This window comes from Aspergillus affinis, assembly GCF_023601865.1.
Source record: "Aspergillus affinis strain CMG 70 chromosome Unknown NODE_16_length_405296_cov_86_143545, whole genome shotgun sequence".
Taxonomy (NCBI): Eukaryota; Fungi; Ascomycota; class Eurotiomycetes; order Eurotiales; family Aspergillaceae; genus Aspergillus; species Aspergillus affinis.
Genome location: NW_026515797.1, coordinates 69,205 through 90,248, shown reverse-complemented (window position 1 = coordinate 90,248; position 21,044 = coordinate 69,205). Strand labels below are relative to the sequence as shown.

Genomic DNA, 21,044 nt, shown 5'->3' with positions numbered 1-21,044 from the left:
TATCTATCCTTCTCACCACCTCTCTCGCCTTCCCTCTCACAACATCCTCACCAACCACGATACCAACCTGCTATCATCCCAACGGCACCCTGGAAACAGACTCCAGCTATCACTCATGTTCTCAAACCCCCGGCACAATAGGCATGTGCTGCGCAGCTTCCGACGTGTGTCTCGAGAACGGCCTTTGTCAGAGCACCCTGGAGACACAAGATCGCGAGGGAGAGAAGACGACGCAGTATGCTTATCGCCGAGGGTATTGTACGAGCCGGGATTGGGAGGGAGGCGGGTGTTTGGGGGTTTGTGTTGATGGAAAGGTATGTCTATGTTTGACTTATTTGTTTGGGATTGTCTACCGAGAGTACCTATCTGTATACATCATCACGATAAGTATACATGAACGGACTAGTAGGCCTATGGGTATATCCTGGTAACAATACTCATTGACTGACCTTTGTCTGATAGGATTCAAGCACATCATCCATCATGGCTCCCTGCAACAACACCTCCAACTCGACGACCTGGTGCTGCGGCAACACCACCGACTGCTGCGGTACTCCAGACGCTATCACCATTGCGCCGGTTCTGGGAGAACATACCAACATCCCTACCTCGACATCATATACATCTTCATATTCGTCATCTACATCTATAATGACACTCACCTCAGAACCAATTTCATCGGCATCCACCTCCACCTCCACAACAATACCCTCAACTACAACTTCTAAGCCATCAACATCAACAACACAAACCAACTCCCCCTCCCAAGCATCACCACCAGAAAAACTCCCCGGTCTCTCGAACGGCACAAAAGCAGGTATAAGCGTCGGCGTCAGCGTCGCCGTTCTGCTTATCTTCGTGGCAGCGACGATTCTTGTACGTCGTCTTCGAAGACCAAAGGTTGTGGTGGAACGGGAGTTTGTGAGTTCGGTGGCGCTGACGCCGACGCCTACACCGATGCCGATGTCTAGGTTGAGGGATTCGGGGAGGGAGGTGCTTTATGGGCGGGGAGGTGGAAGTGGGAAAGGGGCCCATATAAGGGAGGAAGGAATTAGTGTCGAGGGGTGAGAGGATGTTTAGGTGATATATCTATGTTCAAGATGTTTATGAGGTACGATATGTTATGATATGAAATGATATGACGTGATGGTCAACTTCGTGCTTTTTGATAACGGGGCCGGTGTTCAATCTTAGGAAGTATATATACATCAGCATCTATAGGTTATCTACATCGCGGCGCCTAGATGTAAGTTATCTTGCGATGATAGTCATGCAAGTGGAATCTATAACTCGAGCAAACAGATGATAACAGCTATTTACAACTCATTTTCCAGCTACAACAGCTCATCTCCACATCATTGTTACCAGATTATGTACCGATCTGAGATTCTGTTCTATTTCGACATCTCAACACCATAGATCTCATCGGTGTCTTAAGACATGTCATCTCTCACACCATGTTATATCCTCCTAACTAAACCAATCCAACCCAGCAATATTCATCATGTATTCAAAATGTTTCCCCCTCGACCACCAAACAAGCAAGCCCATTAGAACCGGTTAAGGTACCCTCACGCCGTAGCATACTTCCTCGTCCAATCCCTCGCGATCTCATCATACCGGGCCCGATCATTCTTATACTGTTCGGCGATCCGCCCCTCGACCGCATCATCAGGCATGGGTTCCGCGAGCAACTGGCGCGCGAACTCCAGCACCGCGGCGATGCGCGAGCTCGGTTTCCATTCGTCTGACTTGAGCATTCCCAGGCACATGCTCCCTTTCTCGTCGTTAGTCACGTTGGGGTGGTAGATTTTCGTTCCGAAGGATACGGCGGGCGGTTTGAAGGGGTATTCTGTTGGGAGGCTGAGTTTCATGAGGAAGCGGCCTTTCTGGATATAGGAAATGAGGTGGTTAGCTGGAATTTGTAGGGACATAGGGAGAGAAGAGAGAAAAAGGGAGAGAGGGAGAGAGGGAGATTGGGTTGAGGTGCTCGTACGTGGTATGGTGACCCCTCAGGTCCTTCCATGTAGACCTTCCATTCATAGATGTTCGATTCATCGACGAGCTCGACGGAGATGCCGTCGGGAGGGGATTCGGTGAGCTCAGCTAGCTCCTGGGGTTTGGGACATTGGTGTCGTTAGCTATATGCGCCCCTCATATTCTTTGGTGGGGATGAGGGGGAGGCGAATTGTTCTCAAGAGCGCACACATACCTTGGCGATTCGCTTCTGACTCCCCATTTTGATATGTTAGAGAAACGACCTCTAATAAAATACCAGGGTATATCACAAAAGATGTTCGTTAAGAAAAATAAGGGGTAGTCGATAGAAAGAGAGAGGGGGATGGCGGAGATCTAGGAACCGGAGAGGGAGGGGTTTTCCAGGAGTGAAAGACCAAACCGGGCTCGACTCATTGGCCAGCGTAGGGGAAACCTGTCACAGAAAAATATGCAGGGGCACGAGCGCTAGGAGAGTCATGGAGCTAGTCCGATTGACTAGTAGAGAGTTATAATGGCGAAGGTCAGGAGCAAAGAAAGCAGGAGTCATAATGGCTGCTTTCAACAAAGCGGCGGGGCGGCGGATCAGGCGGGGCGGAGTTGGAGGGTCGACGTCAGTTCGCTCGCTACAACTTACGGGGGGCTGTACAGAGTACCCAGAGTAGAGTATGGCTGTGTTTTACGGTCTACCAGTGGACAACATGGCCCAGTGTCGAAAATCACCAAGAATTCGATTAAACCACGCCTTACAGTCAACGCCCTAGGGCGCCTCTTGACTACTCCCGTTGTAACATCACCATCAACCCCATAATCCCCAGCAGCACCGTCTTCAACCACGGATGCTCGCTGAGCATGATCGTCACGTATCCCACCATAGGAATATACCCTCGCACGCTGCCCACAATGTCCTCCTCGCGGTTCAGGTAGTCCTGCCCGGGCGCATACAGCTCGGTATCGTCGGCGATGTTGTTGTCGCCCTTGGTGAGAAGCATATTGTTCGGCGGGGGAGAAGATCTGGAATCATGGAGTAGGACATCGGTTAGCCTTAGCCTTGTCTTTTGTCTGTCGGGGAGGGGGGATAGGCCCCTAGAGAAACTACTCCCCAGCAAGGTATCGCAAATAAACAACGGTGAAAACTTACACAGAGATCTCCTTCACCTTCTTCGCCTTTCCCTCCACCTCTGGATATGTGCGCACAACGCGATGCACGATCGGGATATCCTTTCCTTTCACGTTGTAGACCACGATCTCACCGAGTTCGGCCCGGGGGCTGCGATTCCACAGGAATAGAAGATCGCCTCGCTGGAAGGCGGGCTCCATAGAACCTGACAGGACGACCTATTGAGCGACATCAGTTAGTATGATACCTTGGGAATCGGAACAGACAGGGTAGCTCGCTAGCATACCACAATGGGGGAGCTGGACGCGGTAAACACCGAAAGACCCTTCCAGAGCATAAAGGCCGTAGACAGGACCAGTGCGAAATTGAGGACTTGCGCGAGCGATTGCCGCGGATTCCCTAGAGATGACAGCATGGCGAGGAGGGAGGTAGGTAGCTATTGTCGTTGATGTCGTGAAGGAACGGGGAGGATTTGACGCGATCGACGATGCCGGGAGAAAGAGCTTGAATGGATGGGTCGCGTGGCGACCGCTAGCGAGACCAGATAATTATCAATGCGGTCTGATGCTCTGGAAGATACTGGTGCGGAGGAGAGGTCAACAGAGTCGCAGGGCTGGTGGGTCGTGGACGGTGGAATTGAACGAGGTGGCCTCTGGAAGGGGAAATCTTGTCTGCCCCAGGCATCCCGCCATTGGCCGCTTTTCTACTTTCTTGACCATAAGTCCATAACATGACTTGGAATTTCCCCATTGTATGATAAATCATATATTCTATAAATAACATGGAAGCGAAGAATTTGCTCTGTCATAAAGCAAAAAAAAGAAAGAAACCAAATTGACACCAAGTTATCCACGCAGCACGCCGTTCTATACATTCGCCCCCGGTCGAGCACTCTGTGTCTCATCAATCTCCCAGAATTTCTGGGGCTTCTCGCGCCTTGTAATAAGACCAACCACATCAAACGGATCAAAGAAAGTCACAATGGCAGGACGAGGGTCCTCGTATCCTGGTCCTTCAATTTCGGTCACCCCGTCCTTTGCCAGGTAGATCTTGTTGCATCGAGGAAGCCACCGCATGGGATGGAGGACATTCAACAAGGAGGTATTGCTATACATTACCACGGTCTCGAAGACCCAAAAAAACCACTCCTGCTTGATGAGCGGGCTCAGGTCATTAATATTGCTAGTATTCAAACTAGCCGCAGTGAAGTACTCGACGGTCCGGAAGATGGTGCGCACGGTGATGAGAATGCAGCTGCAAAACAGTACATGGAGGGCCCGTTTCACTTTGGTATTCAAGACGCCGCCTCGAGAGCAGTTGTAATAGAACCTCGTAGCCAGGGCCATGAACCCGACCATTAGGGCAATCTGGAGGATGAGAGCTGCCTTGAGCAGTGCTTTGCCCGTGTTCTGACTGCCTTCCGAATTCGAGGTATTGGCCACCAAGGAAGCCCCGTTGGCCGTGAGGACCTCGATGAGGATGCCCATGGCAATGAATGTGGTGAACACACGCCCTGGGTGAATAGGTGAGTGATAGGGGATGTAGTAAAGGATGCGACCCAGGATGAAGAAGTTGGCTCCCTCGTAGACCGGTCTTTGATGGTCAGTTTCGCCCATACATCAGGAAATGGACGTGGAAAATCTCTTACGGCCCTGCGAGTAAGAGAACAGTACTCGAAATGAAGACTCCAAGATCATCCCAGTGCCCAAAAGCTCCGATCGTGCGCATCACGAACCCTGCCGTGAAAAGCAGCGCAGACCACGGTAGTAGGCCTGTCACCTTCCAAGACTTATACTTGCTTTGTAAACCGTTAGTGGCTCTATAGACCATGGAGTACAATTACTTACTGGCATTGGTACCCATGTATAATCCCAGAGATCGCAAAAAGGATAGCAAAGGCAATAGGAGCGCCTTTATTCGGTGCATAGAACCAGAGACTCCCCTCCTCTGTATGCGGTTAGCCGTGGACTGGATATCGATCGATCTTAGGGGGACCAACGGTAATCCGATCGCTTTTCAAATTTCATGATGCTGTGCTGGAAAAAAACACTGATATATATCTAAAGTGCTGGAGCCGAGTAGTGTTCCCGATCAATATCTCGTATATATAAGAAGCCAAGTCTGATTAGATTATGGTCCTTTTCGCGCAGCCATAGCGGTATATATACTTTCAACAACATGATGCTCAGAGGGACTGCAGGCGTTAGCGAACACGAGACTACCGGAAAAGGAAAACGAGATTCCTCTATAGAGAAACCCAAGCCTCTGAAGAACAGAACCCCGTGGAGACAATAAGGCATAGCGGCGAGCTAAATTGCTTGTTCATCGTTTCTCATCGTTGTCTGGGTCCGCAAGGAAGCCCACGATTGGCTGCCACCAACGTAGCGAATACGAGCAAGGCTGTGTCTATGGCACCGCGAACATGGTTCAGGTGCCCGAACAACAGATGATCCAGCCATGGGGCAGAATGCTTCGTATCGAAGAATAAGTCATCATATTCTGCCTCGGACCCCTCATGTAGAAGTCGGCAAGGCGGATTTGGTCTACAAGTGGTGGTGCCTGAGGATAGAGGCAGCAGGCCTGTGTCTCGGTAGAATAGTTACTCCGTACCCGACCCGCGATCGGCAGAATAAGGCTCAAACCAATCTAACCGCTTACGCGATGCTGACCGCTTTCGCTCGATCTGACCTCTTCAGAACTCGATCTCACGAAAAGGCCATGAAGCGCGCTGGCGTAAGTAAATCGACTCTCACGGCCGCAAAGAAGGTGGTAAACTTTCAAAATCCAGGATTTAGATAGGTATTATGATTGTGCACAGAGATTTCAAAATTATTAGAATTCATACTGTTTTTGATAAGGACAGAGGCGGTTAACTGTCCAGGCCTATATAAATATTGTTATTATCTGACTGAGATAAGATCTGTGGTTTTTTTAGGGACTAAGTCACGTGATGTGACAGTATTTGGTATTATTACCTTGTTATTACCGATCCCGGTACGGCGTGTCACATGACCAGCCCCGGATTGCCCGTTGCCCCGACAACGCAGGCTAACCCGGTATGGAAAGCGACCGTAATCAACGTGACTTGACCTCCGTCGCCCTGCTCGGCTCCCTTCCTCTGCTCTCTGTCTTTATCGTCGCCAATCCTCTGCCTTCCCTCGCCATTTCGTGTACGATCAAGCGGCAGAGTACGTCCAGCAACCATGAGTGCAGCAAAGTCCCCTCAGCCGTCCCTTTTCCAGGTGTACCTCCGCCTCCGCCCGCCCATCTCGCAACAGCAGGATGAACACGTTGAAAGGTGCCTGACAATCGATGTCCCGGAGGCAGCCAATCCAGTTGCAGAGAATGGTGATGGGTCTAGGCCAGCTGGTCCCACTCAAATCATTCTTCAGCCTCCGAGTGATGTTCGCAAACGTGCTGTCGAGAAATTCGGCTTCACCAAAGTCTTTGAGGAATCGGCGTCTCAACTGAACGTCTTTGAAGATACCGGACTGGAGTCTATTATCAGAGGCGTCCTGTCGGAGGGAAGAGATGGTCTCATAGCTACACTGGGTGTGACAGGAAGTGGAAAGGTAGGAAGACGACGGGATGCAGTATGGAAAGGATACTAATGTCCTCTCTAGAGTCACACAATTCTTGGATCCAAGACCCAGAAAGGTCTTACCCAAATGAGTCTCGATGTGATCTTCAAGTCCCTGGAATCAACAATCAAGCCGCCCGACAATTCAATCAACCCCATCCTCCTCTCGACCGTCTCCGCATCGGACCCCTGTGAATCCCAGATGTTCACGGCACAGTCGTTCCTGGAAGCCGTGTACGGTGACCCCGCCGATCGTGGCAGGAATTCTCGAGCCCAGACTCCAATGAGCACCGGCAGAGCTAATACACCTATGGCGGTATGCTGCCCATTTCCCCAAACCCCCTCACGCAGGACCCAGACGCTGCGGCCTCGCATCCCCAGAACTCCAACCGACAGCCCCAATGTGCCCTTGAGTCCAGCATATTTTGGTACCCCAAGACGCAACGGCTCCCCTATCAAGAGGGATGCATGGGTACCTGCTCGTCCCCTTACAGCCTTTTCCAATACACGCTCTCAGGTCCCCAGTATGAACTATGCTAAACCATCACGTCCCACTCTAAAGGAACCCACGCCAGCGATTATCTTCCCTCGCCGAAATATGCCCCAACGTCCCAATGCCTTGCCACGAACTCCGGATGTCAGCCACCTCACCGTGGATCTGAACCCTCATTCGGAATACATCGTTTTGGTGTCGATGTACGAAGTTTACAATGACCGCATCTTCGACCTCTTGTCGCCAGCTGTCGTTCCTGGACAAGGAAGCACCATGTCACGCCAAGGCGGAAATGCGCAGAAAGACCGCAGAAGGCCCCTATTCTTCAAGTCCACCGAAGGATCGCCTGACAGAAAGGTTGTCGCAGGTCTGCGCAAAATTGCCTGCGCTACCTATGAAGAGGCGCTGGCCATCTTGGATATCGGTCTGACCGAGCGTAAGGTCACGGGGACTGGCGCTAACAGCGTCAGCTCGCGCAGTCACGGATTCTTCTGTCTTGAAGTCAAGAGAAGAATGCGCAACAAGAGAACCGGCGAAGAGACCTGGATTGGAAACACTCTCACGGTAGCGGATCTTGCTGGTAAGTCCAAGACTTATTTCTCACCAATCAGGTCATCGGTGCTGATAATTGTTTAGGTTCGGAGCGTGCTAGAACCGCAAAGACCGCTGGATCGACTCTTGCTGAAGCGGGTAAGATCAATGAAAGTTTGATGTATCTCGGTCAGTGCTTGCAGATGCAGAGCGATATGCAGGACAAAAACAAGGTATAATCACCCGTCGGCCTTTGCCCTGGATCATCAACTAACTCCAGTAGACTGCGTTGGTGCCATTTAGACAGTGCAAGCTTACCGAGCTGTTATTCTCCAACTCTTTCCCGTCCAACCAAGCATCGGGACCGACCCGTCATCCTCAGAAGGCCATCATGGTAGTGACTGCCGACCCTCTGGGAGACTACAACGCCACGTCACAAATACTACGGTATTCCGCCCTGGCTCGGGAAGTCGCGGTGCCCCGAGTCCCGTCTATCTCCGAGTCTGTGTGTTCCAGCTCCGTCGAATCATACAGGCCATCCGTCAGTGGACGCAATTCGCCCAACATGGCCACCAACGAAGAACTTGAAAGCGCCCTGGCAGAGATCGCTCGTCTCACGAAAGAGAACAGCAACCTTACCATGAAACTCGGCGAGGAAGAAATCATGCGATCCGAGTTGGAGACGAGGCTGAGCGCTAGCGAAGAGCAGTGCCTCGAGATCGAACAAGAGGTGCGCGAAGAGTGCTGGGCCGAAATGGACCAGAGAATGGAAGAGGAGAGAAGAAGGTGGCAGACTGCCCTGGAAGAACAGGTGAGAAAGCCTCCCGTCATGATTGCCACTAAAACTATCTGAGCTGCGACTGACCTACGTATACAGGCCGACCACAACGACGAGCACATCGACAAGAAGATTGAGCTCCTATCGCGAGGCTTCCAAAGTATGATATCCACCTTCCCCATATTCTTCTGACCACGTCTGTACAGCCATTCTAACAAAACCTCATTAGTCCACGAAGACCCGCCATCCTCCCGAAACGACCGCACCGAAGAGCTCGAATACGAGAATGAGCGTCTTCGCATCAAGATCGCTGCCCTCGAGCGCGAACTCACCAGCCAATCCCCGACCAAGAAGTCCAAGGCCAAGAAGCCCCTCGAATCCACCCGCACCAATGCGCTAGGCCGTGAAAGCGATATTGACCATGCCCTGAAGCGAATGGATCAACTGAAGCTGGCTGATAGCATGTTCTCGCCTGCACCGGCATCCACAGGATCTCCGGGCAAGAAGCAGAGAAAGATGGCGACGCGGAGATGGGACTTGGCTCCGGAAGAGGAGATTTAACTTTGCAGTTTTCTACCCTTTTTTTCTTGACTCTTTTGTACAGTATGGGAGGCGTTTTCGGGGATTATTTGGATTCTCAGTGATACCATGTTTCGTTTATGAATTAGCTCTCTTTAATTGAATTGTGAATATTAATTTCTTTTGATTTTAAATTATATATGTGTGAATGGACACCTGCTACCCCATACATATAACCTCGCCTTAACGCCCGTTTTTGTTCTCCGCCGCCGAAAAGAACTATATAGACCCAGACACCTAGGTAGAGGAAAGCAATAGATAACCACGAGATAAACGCCAAGAAAATAAAAGAAATGGAATGCAAAGGAAAGCAACCGATACTGGTAGTGATTAGTACCAGTACCTCCGACAGTTCAATAAATCAAACATCCATAGGTTCAGCTTCCGAGACAAGCTCGCTTGCATCGGGCTGTTCAGTCTCGGGCTCGACGCCGTCCATTTCAACGGTGTCGTCACCTTCTCCTTCGCCTTCTTCCTCTTCTTCACCCTCACCCTCGCCTTCGAGGTCGTGTTCATCTTCACCGTCGCCTTCGCCCTCATTCTCCATGTCAACATCTGCTGCTCCTTCTTCGTCCGCCTCGACATCAGGCTCATCATCTCCCTCGCCTTCTTCACCATCACCTTCTCCCTCTCCATCGTCAACATCATCACCTTCAACCATCGTCTCGCCCTCCCCTTCACCAAGATCCGCATCTCCGACCGGTTCGATCGTGATATCACCGTCGCCGTCCCCTTCGAGCGCAGACATCTCAGACTCCGGATCAAGGGACCCTCGTTCCAGGTTCGGGAACATGAGTTTCCGATCGCTCGCAAGCTTGGATAACTTCTCGTCGTCGATCTCGCTCAGCTCGCTCTCGTCGTCGGCGCTATCGTGCACGCTGTGCGCCATATCGCTCTGCTGGCCGGACGTGGGATCTTCGGCTGTTCCTCTGGTGGCGGTGGCTGGAGCGCGAGCAGCAAGGTCTTTGGACTGTCGAGGAGCGGATGTGATGGAGGAAGAAGCCGGTTCGGTCTGGTGGTGGTTCTGGGAGGGGTCGGAGGATTCGACAGGGGCGGGCGCTTTGCCGGTGGGAAGGCGCGGCGCAAGTTTGCGGTTGACGATAGTTTCGGCGCGCTTTTGGATGTCGCGGCGGGCGATGCCCTTGGTGCGGCCGCGCGGGGCGGGGGCTTCGGATGCAGGGGCGGAGGTTGGGGGAGTTGGGGTTTCGGCAGCGCCGTCACTGCCCATGAGCAGGTGGTCGACTTTCATTTTCTCTTTGTTTTCCTCGTTGGCTTGCTCGAGAACAAGTGACATGTTGACTTCGTAGAGGCGGGAGTAGAGGTCGGCGATGAGGTCTTCGAGGAGGGAGACTTTCATGAGGTTGTTGTTGAGCTTCTTCAGCTCGATGGCGTCCCGGAGTAATTCGAGTAGAGAACCACTTTCGGGAGCGAGTTGTTGGAGATCGTCGAGGCGAGCGGTGTTGAGGACAAATTCCTCCCATCCGATAGGCCTGAAGACACCTTCCTCGTGGCCCTCGCTGATATTGCCTGCTCGGCGGATGACGCGTGCATAGGTGAGGCAGACGTCTTCCCACAATTTAGTATGGTTGATAAAGTCGCCTTGCTTCTTCCGCACTCGACGCAGCAGCTGGTCGAGATTTGCGCGGTCGTTAAGCTGGTCCAGAAGAGCGACGAAGAAATACACATATCGCGTGGTGTATACGAAATGTCTACCCGGACGCTCGTACTCGGGCTTCCAAACTTGTATAGTCATGGTCTTGGTGAAAATCTGCTGCGTGAGTTCGCCCTTGGCCCTAGCGGCAGATTCGGCATCTTTGCTATCATCGTATATGATATGGGCAGCCTACTGAAGGTTAACATATGCTCGAGGGAGACCATTAGAAAAGAAGCTGCAAGCTGTGCGTACCCTGAGAGCCATGCGGTGATGCCAATTCGATTTATCCGCATGTCGCAGATTCCGAATAACTGCAAGGGTGTATGTCTTCCACGAGGCTTCGTCCTCGGGAGGTTGGACCTTCCGAGCCCACGGAGTGGCTAGAAGGGTCTTGCTGCCCTCAGCCGCCTGAAAAGAGTTAGTTTTGGACCAGGTAAGCCGGAGAGTAGTTCGTACCGTCAATGTGCCCCTGTGAACGAGTTTATGGACGATGGAAACCAGCTTGAAGTGAGGCTCGAAAATAGGCTCTGCACGTGAGTCCTTCTTCTGGGGAAGTGCATCGATGGCATCCAGCAGCGAGTCCAACAGATCATCCAGGCTAATTGACTTGGCTCCTCCTCTAACGGTCTCGTCGGCGCTGAACATCTTCCAGAGACATTTAGCATACATATAGTGGGTCCTATATCTGTTAGTATTCACATTGCTGGTTCAGAAACTGAATGAAACTTACATCCAACTCTTGGGTTTGTCGACAATCGCGCGTTTGAGAAGATAGCTGGCCAAATTCCAGACAGAATACAGTCTCATCTCTTTAAAGGGTTGTGTTTCGTACATCTGTTGATTTTCTTCTCGGTTATAATGTCGGGTGAAATCACTGAGACTGAAGGCCCCCATAGACAAAGGTGCTCGCGAGGAAGAGTATAGTCGGATCCCAAAATCAGTATAGAGCTCAGACAGAAGTGCTCTTGTTTCTGGTGTTGGTTCCGCATTTCTAATGGCAGTCGAAACAGCCATAGCATAACAATGAATCGCGTAGCGCTGCCACGTTACCAGTTCTGTGCGATTGTTGTTGATCTTTTCAGCGGACCAGGTGATGTCTTCTTCGACTTTCGAGTCGTATGTTTGGGCTAGTCGATACCAGGTTTCCCATCTTGCGGTCCCGTGCTCTAGGTCTGACCGGAACCAGCTCACAGCCTCGTCAAGGTCATTGGTGGGCACCGGGTTTAGGCGCTTCTGGGAACGAAACTTGGTGAGAGCAGTGTATCCCAAGAGGAAATACCATCCATTCCGTGCGATGACTGCACTTTCGATGGAAAGTGGAATAGGAAGCAACGTAAGATCTTCCACTCCCCGTACCGAACGGAATATTCCTGATGGATTCAGCGGGGACTTGAGATAGGTTGTCAAGATGCGCTTGTTATAGTTCAAAGGCCCGGAAGATCTCGTGTTGCCAATGGCCTGCTGCATCTTTTCAATGGTATGTTTAAGCTCCGACTTTGACAGATCTTTGATGTTCATCTTCTTGGCTTGCTTCATGACAAAATCAATCATCATTATGGCCGTAGCTCTATCGAGTTTCTCAGGTGGGCACCCATGGTCAAGTAGGTAATTGTCCACTGTCGACAGTTTGATGCCATGGATGTCGTAAAGAACCTGGCAGATATCCAATTCGTAGTCTTCTTTATCATCGGGAGCGAGCAGCTCAGACTTCATCAGCTTCAGGAATTCCTTGTGGGAACGTTTGCACATTTTTCGGATACCAAGAGCGTGATGCACGGCACGGAGGTAATGAATGCAGTCATCAAGGGGCGTGCCAAAGATGTCTTTGTTCTGCGCAATAGCTTCCTTGAGAAGGGTATACTGTAAGATCCAGCAACGAACATACGTTTCTCGGAGCCTGTCCTTGAAACTTTCCAATGACTTGGCTAGAGAGCCGCGCAACTCAGGACGAGAAGTCTGGCCAACGCGCACCGAATCTTCATACAAAATGAGGCCATGAAGAAGTTTCGTCAAGAGGGCTATGGCGGACATTGATGATTTCAGGTGATCCATGTCAAAGCAATCGTATGCCTTGGCTGGGTCTCGCAAAACCATCGTTACAGTCTTGGTCAGAATGCCATCGAACATTTTGAGCCATCGGAGCAGAGTCACCTGACGGTGCTCACTGGGTTCTTGAAGATGCGCTGAGCTCCAAAGCTCCTTTATGATTACCTCGATACTCCTCAAGAAGCAAGATACTACCTTGGGAGGATAGTCAATGTCGGTGTAAGCGACCTGTAGTCGCCTCCAGAGGAAAAGCCTTAAGGTGGCATCGCCTCGGTCCAGGAAAGACCCCATTTCTTGAAGTTGTGAGCTCGGTCCGGCAAGCTCCTGGCCCCCTGAACTGTCTTCCTCCGTAAAACCAACAGAAGAAGGCTCTAAAAGTGGCTCTATGGTTTCAATGATGTCCACAGGATCTCTTGAATTGGGACTAAAGATTTTCAAGAAAAAGTCCATCGATTTCAGTTTCGAGATCTCTTGGTCAATGATCTCGAGGGAGATTTCCGGCATCGCGGCATTGTTAACCAAGCCAATCAATGGATTGTCCAAACATTCGAGCAAGCGTTGAAGCTCCTCGAGGCAAAGCAATATGTGCTCCCGGTGGGCATCAGTTGTCATGTTTGAATGGAATGTCGACGTCCAGATGTGACGTAGAAGCATCGACTTTTGGTGACCTCCTGAAGGCGCATGGTCCATGAAATGCGTCAACGCAGTTCGGGCCAGAGAGCACCACCTGTCCAGACGATCGCGTTGCAGGATCCTTCCTCCGGTATTCACCTCACTGTTTGGGTTATTGATCGACGAATAAATGTCAAGCTGGAGCTCGAATATCGTCTCAATCATTTCCAAATGAGCGAAGTGATTTGAGGTGTACGTAAATTGGGATCCAACAGCAGTGCTGATGATCTGACGCTCAAGGTCTTGAACATGGTCCAGCATTCTTTTATAAATGTATTCGTCCTCGCTTAGCAGAACTTGAACGACCGTCTCTTTCAAATCACTTGGCCATTGAAATAGCGTGTATGTCGATTTCATGACAGGAAAGCTAGGCGCATCAGGAGCATGCGCCGCAGGGAAGTTTCCATACTCTGGCATCAGAAGGCATTTGAGCCAATCAAAGGCTACATTGTGGATATTGAAGCTCCCATCATTGACAATATTGAGTAGATGAATTAGTTCTTCAACCCCGGCAAGGACCTGCTTGATTCCTAGTTTCCGCGCAGATTTCCTTGAATGCTCGAGGAAAACTGCCAGCCCCGATTTGCCCATGCCTTGTATGTCTCGAAAGGCCGAAAAATAGTCTCCTTGCAAAACTGCCTGGGCTTTCCCTTCATCCCAGTGTTTCAGGGCGTTTATGAGATCTTGATGCAGCGAGCATTCACTTTCGTTGGCTCCTGAAATCGGCGAATCCTTGTCGTCATTGAGAGATGAAAGGCATTTCCGCAGCTCCTCGATCCCTGCCAGATCTTCGATTCCAATTTTAGACAACAATGAATTTGTCGTGTTAAACACCCACTCATCAGCTTGAGTGTAAATTTCTAGTTGATCCTCGTAGTACTTGGACTGGTCAAAGACAATGTCCTCAGCTTGCAACGATGCTTCCGCATTCGATTCCCTGAGGCGTGTTCTTCTGCTTTTGGCCCTGATACGTTCCGCCTGGTCTTCGGTGATGGCTGAAGCAGAGGAGCGCTTCCTAGGCGCGCTAGACGATTTGATCTCTATCTCATCAGCGTTCGTATGCTCCGGTCGATTTTGTATTTCAGGGCTATGCGATGACTGCACTTCAAGCGACTCCATCAGCTGTTTTTCTGCCCGCTGGTCGATGGATGAATGGTCGTCAGTTTGTTCATCAGGGGCCTCCAATTTGACAGGGGCAGTGTTTTGAGCTGCGCTTCGATCGTCGCCTTCTGCGACGTGGGCGTCTTTCCTGCTATCAGCATCAACCTCATCTCGCGATTTTGATGACTGATCCTGGGCTGACGATTCTCGAGTGGTAATAGCTTTCATCTCGGGGCTGAGGGCGGGCAGGGAGAAGATGATTCGTGAGCCAGTAGGAACGTCATCGCCTTGCACCTCGTCGCCGTGAACTCGCAGGATGGCCTTTCCAACGGCGGCCCACGTTAGGACAGAGAGCTTGACCTCATGATCAGGAAGACGTGATCGAAGAGGGTGCTTCGTTGGGTCGGCATTCTGTAGGGTGTTCGGCAGGGCCGGAAGGTACGGATAAGGGTCACTTTGAGGTTTGAGGAACTTGAGCAGGGTCTTCTTCGGTTTCCTTAGCGGTACTTGTGCTGCGGATATTCTGTCTTCCAATGACAACAGCGTTTCCCGGAGATGCTCCTCCGTTAAGGTTTCCTCCAAGCCTAATTGCTCAGCCCGCACCTCTAAGCGATTCTCATCGTCCGCCAACACACTCTCCAGGCAGTACCGAGCTAGCCGGTAGCTCTGCAAAGCACTGCACAATCTTGCGCTTTGCCTCCAGAGATTGAGGTCGGTATCGTCCCGCTCCAGGGCCTCGGCGAAGGAGCTTAACGCTTTGTTGACGCGGTCGGCAATCGTGGCCGATATCTCCTGGGCCGACTCATCAGAGTGCGAGGCATCCTCGATAGACGCCCGCAGCGAATCCAAAGTATACTGTCCGTGGTTTTTATACGAGAGATAGATGGTCTGCATCAACGTGCTGGATGTCGAATCGTTGATATCGAATTCCACTAGTGGCTCCGCAGCAGTATCCCCCGCGATCTCGTCCCCTCCAAGCTGGAGATCCGTATCCTGCAGCGCATTTCTTTTGGAGTCAGAGAGGGATTCGGGGTACTTGAATATTTCGGAGTTTAAGAGCGCATCGTAAGCTTCGGCGGCTTCGTCGTAGAACGGAGGGCCTTGGGAGTGGAGTTTCAAGGCATTCTGGTATAGTTTGAGGGCCTCCTCGATCTGGATTTCTTTGGTATCGTCAACCTCCTCCTCGATGGCCTCGTCCGGCTCGATGTTCAATGCGACCCAGCTCGACATTGCGCAGGGTTATTTCGGCCTCGAAAGGGTCCTGGAGGGCGGGGAGGAACCGGGCGCAATGAGCACCATGTCAGGAGGGATGGAAATGGGCGAGTGGGCGTCGCGGCATAGACCTGATAGACGTAGGGTGGTGGATGGCAGAAACCTGAAGCTCCCGTCACGCGTTCCCCCGTTGCCCGATCGAGGCAAGGCTGGTGCCTGAGGACTCGGCCCAGGCACTGATCGCCGGCCGTGACGACGACTGGGCCTGGAAACCCCAAACGGCTCTCGCTTTCGGCGCCATCTGTCCTCTCCCAGTTCGAATTGTCCCGTGAGCTGCCTCCTGCGCTTACTGTCTTGCCCTTTCTTCTGTCACCCCCTCACGTCTTGTCTGCGCTCCTGCAAGCGCCATGGTTGCGCCAGCTGTCCCCGAGTAGGTGTCTCTCTCCCCTCGCTTAACACAACAACATTTGACGGCACCTTCTTTCCACTGTTTGCGGGCTAGCCTAATCCAATTGTGTCTATAGAATCTACGAGGAGGATGAGATCTATGCCGCTGTCGATGCGCGCACCGAGTCCCTGCAGAACCTGCGAGAACTAGGACCCCCGGACTTGGTGTATTTGGTCAAACAACCCAAGACCAACTCCACTCGCCAGGTACGTGACTACAAGGTTTAGTGGCTTTGGAAGGCTATAACCAGCATATGAGATCACATTCAGAATTGATCTGGAGAAAGTAAACTGACAGATGTGCGATGGACACAGACCGGTGTTTATCACCATGTCACCGGCATCGACGCCTCCTCCTCCGCCAGTTTAGCCGCCTATGTAAATACGCTGACCTTCTCTCCTCTTGATAAAACACACAAAGTGGTATCGGGGACCTACTGGTCAGGAATCCCGACTCGAGTTGCCTTTTCGGTGCCCATGATTGACGAATGCGCAGTTGCTACAATGCCTTCTCCCACCTGGATATGCGAGTCGACGTGAAGATCCCCGGAAGTCTGGAAAGTTACTGCATCGATGAGCGCGGCGACAAGCGCGTCGCGACAGAAGCACTGTGGTTGGAGACATTCCTTTGCGGGGTCCTCCGGGCCTATTCCTATGCGGATGACGGCAGCGGTGATTCGATCAGGAAGATTGTTGGAGTTCGTCGGTTCAACCCGGTCACAAACACAGAGATGGAACACAAGTTCTTGGATGCGGCTGAACGCCTGTTCTTCTTGGGTGAGTCCTATCTGAACTCAATTGCGATGTGTATACTGACGGCGGATTCACAGGCCGGCAGCTCAGCTCCGACCCCGAGACGCAGGTTCCGAACACGGTCAGCAACCACCTCACAGCCGGCCTTTTGAAATACATCCAGACGACGGGACGCTATACATCGGGAATCAATCTTTTCGAGAAGCTTCGGACGCGCGATGTCGAGGTCTCTTCGTTGTTGACTCGGGTTCTCATAATGGCGGATGAGGAAGTACAAGCGGTGCGGTTGATGTACGATGCCCTGCAGGACGTTCCCATGGACTATTCCTTGCTTGATTGCCAGGCCACTTTCTGTCAGGAGAAAGGCGAAGGCGAAATGGCATTGGAGTGTGCCAAGCGCGCCGTGACTGCTGCGCCCAGCGAGTTCAGCACGTGGGCGCGACTGGGAGATGTCTACGTCGGCCTTGAACAGTGGGATCTGGCGCTTTTGACGCTCAACTCGTGTCCCATGTTCACCTATCAGGACAAAGATAGCCCTCGCATGCCCCAACCGGCGCGCATCATGCTCCCGATTCTTGCCGAAAGTATGCTCGATGAAATCGATGAGGGCCAGCCTAGACAAGGAGATCCCCATGACTACGTCCACCCCTCACTACGTAGATTGCATGCCGCCGCATACCAGGGTACCTTCTTGAAGGCCTACAACCTCCTGACCAAGGTCGCCGCCGCCATCGGATGGGATCAGCTTCTCAAGATTCGCAGCGAAGTGTTTGTGATGGAGGAGGAATACCGGGTCGAACGACAGCACTCCGTCTCGAAGCCGGATGCCTCTTCACTAGCCGAGACCAATGGAGACGGAGAACATGAAACGGAGTCGACCGATGCAGATGACCAAGCGTCGACCAACGGGACGAACGATCAACAAGAGTCCGCCCATTCCATCGAGAGACCCGAACAAACGGTAGCATCGGCAGTGGTCAAATCAGGAAACGAAGACGTGAGTCCCCCATGCAGACTGAACACACCTCACGCCTCTACCATTCTGCCTCCTGTCCAGCCCCCCCCCTCCTCTATCTCAGACTAACCGAACATCCAGCCCGACCCGTCACACTCGTCCTACGCGCAATTCCGCAATAAGCGCCTGTGCGAGAGATGGCTCGACAACCTCTTCATGGTCCTCTACGAGGACCTCCGCATCTACACCATCTGGCGCACGGAGATGGCCCAATTCCGCCAACAATCCATCGAGTACAAGAAGTCTGCCACCGAATGGGAGATCCTCGGCGAACTGGCCGAACGACTGCACCACTTCGACGAGGCCATCGAGGCTTACGAGCAGTGTCTGACCGTTCGGTTCTCGCCCAAGGCCATGCGCGGCCTTCTCAAACTTTACGAGAAGAAGAACGATACCCGAGGCATGCTGGGTGCTCTGATCCGTCTCATTGCATGGCAATACCGTTGGTACTCGGAGGTATGTCTTTCCTGATACCCACCCCTAAGACAATCCATACCCTGTCCCCTCATAAAAAGGTTCAAATACTAACCATCAACCGTACGGGTAGTTCTCCCCCAATCTCCTCTACCTCATCCGCAAACTCATCGAAGATGAAGGCGCCGTCAAGGTGCGCAGCATCGTCCAGGCCACGAATCTGCCGCAGCCCGTTCTGGACCTCACGCATCAATACTGCCAGCTCTGTGCGACGTTTCGCAGCAGCGGCAGTGACGGTTAAGTAGCTGGATTTGTCGAGCTAAGTTACGTTACGTTTAATGTTAGGCAGCGACGTGGACCAGCCCAAGAGGTTTTGTGAAAAAGAAGAAAAGAAACAATAAAAAAAGGAAAGGGAGAAAAGTGATGACATACCATTATCGTCGGAAATTGCAATTGCAAATGCACATGTAATAGATTTATTCAGGCCGGGGCCCAGAGGAGGAAGGCACGATGCTAAGCAGTAGCAGTTATAGGGGGTGATCTCTTTTTCTTTTTATATTCTCACCTTTTTTATGTGTCTATTTTATTTTCATATTATTACGATTACATTATTACTTTATGATTCAACTCTTTCAGTTTCATCTGTCGGGATCATGCGTAGCTAGTTTTTAGCCCTTTCTTAATTGTGGCACTTCAAGTACGTGGCCAGCCCAGGAGTGAGGGTGTTGTACTCCTTGAATGTTCTTGCGATTGCTGGGTTCCGTTACAGAGAATTGTACAGGCTTTGTGCCTAGAGTATTCCAATGTTGCACGAATGAAGAACGTAGCACAGGTTGATTCCACGGGACTACCTACTAGTATCTATAGGCAAGAGCTCCTGATACAGACATTACTCAAAGACATGAATACACGAGGCCAAAAAGAACAAACAGATATCCACCACCTAGATTGAGGATATTGATTAAACAGATTGCACCATTAATTACTCTTCCTCGTCACCGTCGCCAATATCAACCTTGGGTTCTTTGGGAACGGTATCGCCCTTGGCGGCAGCGGCAGCGGCAGCAGGACCGCTTTTCTTGGCCGTATCAGCAGGAGCTTCCTCTTCTTCAGCTTCAGCTTCAGCAGGCTCTTCCTCTTCATCTCCATCGTCTTCTCCTTCCTCTTCTTCGGCGCCGTTCTTGTCGGCATCTTTGCCGTTTTGTTCTGCCTTTTCTTCTGCGCCCTCTTCCTCTTCAGGTGCAGGGGCGGTCTTGCGTTTCTTAGGAGCAGGAGCTATAGAAAGGTTGGATGTTAGATATTATCTTGATACGTAGACCAAACCGACGTAATGGATCAAGTAGTTCTTACCTTTCTCCTGAGGAGCCTCCTCTTCTCCTTCTTCTCCTTCGCCTTCTTCTTCCTCATCTATCTCCTCGTCACTGCCGCCCGCATCGCTACCGAGGTCGGATTCCTCATACCTGTGACGAGAACTAGTCAGCAAATGTAAAAGACATAAGGCCAGAGAACAAGGATTTGATGAGGTTCTGGAAGATGCCAACGCCAATGACGTAACAACGTTCCAGGTGTATAGAAGGCGGATCGCAACCAGGCGCATAATCCGAAAAAGCTATGCGACTCGAGGGAAGGGTAATCTGAAGGCAAAAAACGATGAAGGAAGGGAGGCGACAATGTTGTTGAAGGGTAATTCCATGAGGCGCATGGCGAAGTATGAGCGAGACAAGGGTGTGTTAAGAACAACTTACTCCTCTTCTTCTTCACTCTCGTCGCTAGGAAGTGCCTGAAGCTCTTCCTCTTCCTCGGCCTCTTGCTTTCTCTTACGGGTAGACATGGTGATTTGAGAGAGATCTAAGAGAAAGTAGGGGAAAATATAGACACTGCGCACTTATGCGACACAAGACTGAGTCAATGGGCGCAAAATGAGACGAGATACGGCAATTATAAGTAAAAGCCCTAGAGCAGAAGGCGCAATGGGGAAGAATTAAGAATTAGGAGGAAAAAGAGGTGGGTGGGAGGGAAAGAATGGAGGAGGAGAGAGGGAAAAAGCGCATCACAGGAAGGCAGGCAGCCCCGACGACGGAAGGGAGGAGGCTAGGGAGCTGAAGAGGGGGGAAGCTTCCACTGGTCAGCAATGACCAGAAAACATGGGCCAAAGCCAAAGAAACTGTCGCAACCTGGGGGAGGGCGTCGCCCTAGTATGCCGCTGGAGGTGCGAATAAACTCTCCCAGGCAGCCATGACGAGGATGACGCTGACGATCTTGGTGTTTTCGCTCATCTCGGTTCCATGCTCCGGGGCCGTGCTCCGGGGAAAGGACCAGCTCTTGGGGTTGGGGGCAGACTTAGTAGGCTAGGGACAGGAAGAGGTTAGGAGTCCCTCGCGCGACCATTTTCAGGCCATCGATCATGAAGGGAAGCCGGACGGAAATAAGAGAGCGAGGCCAGAAGAGAGGAAGGAGAAAGAGTCGGCCAGGGATAGAGAGAAAGGCTGATGATAGCGTCGCTCCAAGACTAAGTGCGTGGGAATAATTGGGAATTGGCAAGTGATGATGTCAGCTGGTACCTTAATTTACGGGCCGTCAATTCTGGTAAGAGATTACCAATTTTACCGTACGAGCCGAACGCGGAGACTCCATCCTCCAGGACCCGGTTGCAG

At 51.6% G+C, this 21,044-nt stretch overlaps 7 protein-coding genes across 7 annotated transcripts; 2 read left to right on the top strand and 5 right to left on the bottom strand.

Annotated features, from left to right (window-relative positions):
- Nucleotides 1-437: 437 nt before the first annotated feature.
- On the bottom strand, nt 438-2,239 carry KD926_003017 (putative ubiquitin conjugating enzyme (UbcB); the record flags this gene model as incomplete). Its single annotated transcript, XM_053097298.1, has 4 exons — nt 438-996; nt 1,588-1,889; nt 1,997-2,113; nt 2,213-2,239. 4 exons carry the CDS (start codon nt 2,237-2,239, stop codon nt 438-440), a joined length of 1,005 nt encoding a protein of 334 aa, XP_052958648.1.
- Nucleotides 2,240-2,771: 532 nt separating this feature from the next.
- sec11 (signal peptidase complex catalytic subunit SEC11) lies at nt 2,772-3,530 on the bottom strand (the record flags this gene model as incomplete). Its single annotated transcript, XM_053097297.1, has 3 exons — nt 2,772-3,009; nt 3,137-3,333; nt 3,402-3,530. 3 exons carry the CDS (start codon nt 3,528-3,530, stop codon nt 2,772-2,774), a joined length of 564 nt encoding a protein of 187 aa, XP_052958647.1.
- Nucleotides 3,531-3,981: 451 nt separating this feature from the next.
- Nucleotides 3,982-5,142, bottom strand: KD926_003015 (putative RTA1 domain protein; the record flags this gene model as incomplete). Its single annotated transcript, XM_053097296.1, has 4 exons — nt 3,982-4,708; nt 4,764-4,913; nt 4,963-5,062; nt 5,115-5,142. The coding sequence occupies 4 exons, from the start codon at nt 5,140-5,142 to the stop codon at nt 3,982-3,984; spliced, it is 1,005 nt and encodes a 334-aa protein (XP_052958646.1).
- Nucleotides 5,143-6,318: 1,176 nt separating this feature from the next.
- On the top strand, nt 6,319-9,058 carry KD926_003014 (kinesin family protein; the record flags this gene model as incomplete). The annotated part of the gene is made up of 6 exons (XM_053097295.1): nt 6,319-6,687; nt 6,739-7,768; nt 7,825-7,952; nt 8,003-8,530; nt 8,597-8,657; nt 8,727-9,058. 6 exons carry the CDS (start codon nt 6,319-6,321, stop codon nt 9,056-9,058), a joined length of 2,448 nt encoding a protein of 815 aa, XP_052958645.1.
- Nucleotides 9,059-9,437: 379 nt separating this feature from the next.
- hir3 (putative transcriptional corepressor of histone genes (Hir3)) lies at nt 9,438-15,779 on the bottom strand (the record flags this gene model as incomplete). Its single annotated transcript, XM_053097294.1, has 4 exons — nt 9,438-10,919; nt 10,983-11,138; nt 11,187-11,409; nt 11,461-15,779. 4 exons carry the CDS (start codon nt 15,777-15,779, stop codon nt 9,438-9,440), a joined length of 6,180 nt encoding a protein of 2,059 aa, XP_052958644.1.
- Nucleotides 15,780-16,168: 389 nt separating this feature from the next.
- On the top strand, nt 16,169-18,691 carry KD926_003012 (ChAPs family protein; the record flags this gene model as incomplete). The annotated part of the gene is made up of 7 exons (XM_053097293.1): nt 16,169-16,191; nt 16,286-16,415; nt 16,524-16,648; nt 16,705-16,985; nt 17,039-17,958; nt 18,058-18,432; nt 18,524-18,691. The coding sequence occupies 7 exons, from the start codon at nt 16,169-16,171 to the stop codon at nt 18,689-18,691; spliced, it is 2,022 nt and encodes a 673-aa protein (XP_052958643.1).
- A 681-nt stretch (nt 18,692-19,372) lies between these two features.
- Nucleotides 19,373-20,221, bottom strand: KD926_003011 (uncharacterized protein; the record flags this gene model as incomplete). Its single annotated transcript, XM_053097292.1, has 3 exons — nt 19,373-19,665; nt 19,741-19,850; nt 20,136-20,221. The coding sequence occupies 3 exons, from the start codon at nt 20,219-20,221 to the stop codon at nt 19,373-19,375; spliced, it is 489 nt and encodes a 162-aa protein (XP_052958642.1).
- Between the last annotated feature and the right edge of the window lie 823 nt (nt 20,222-21,044).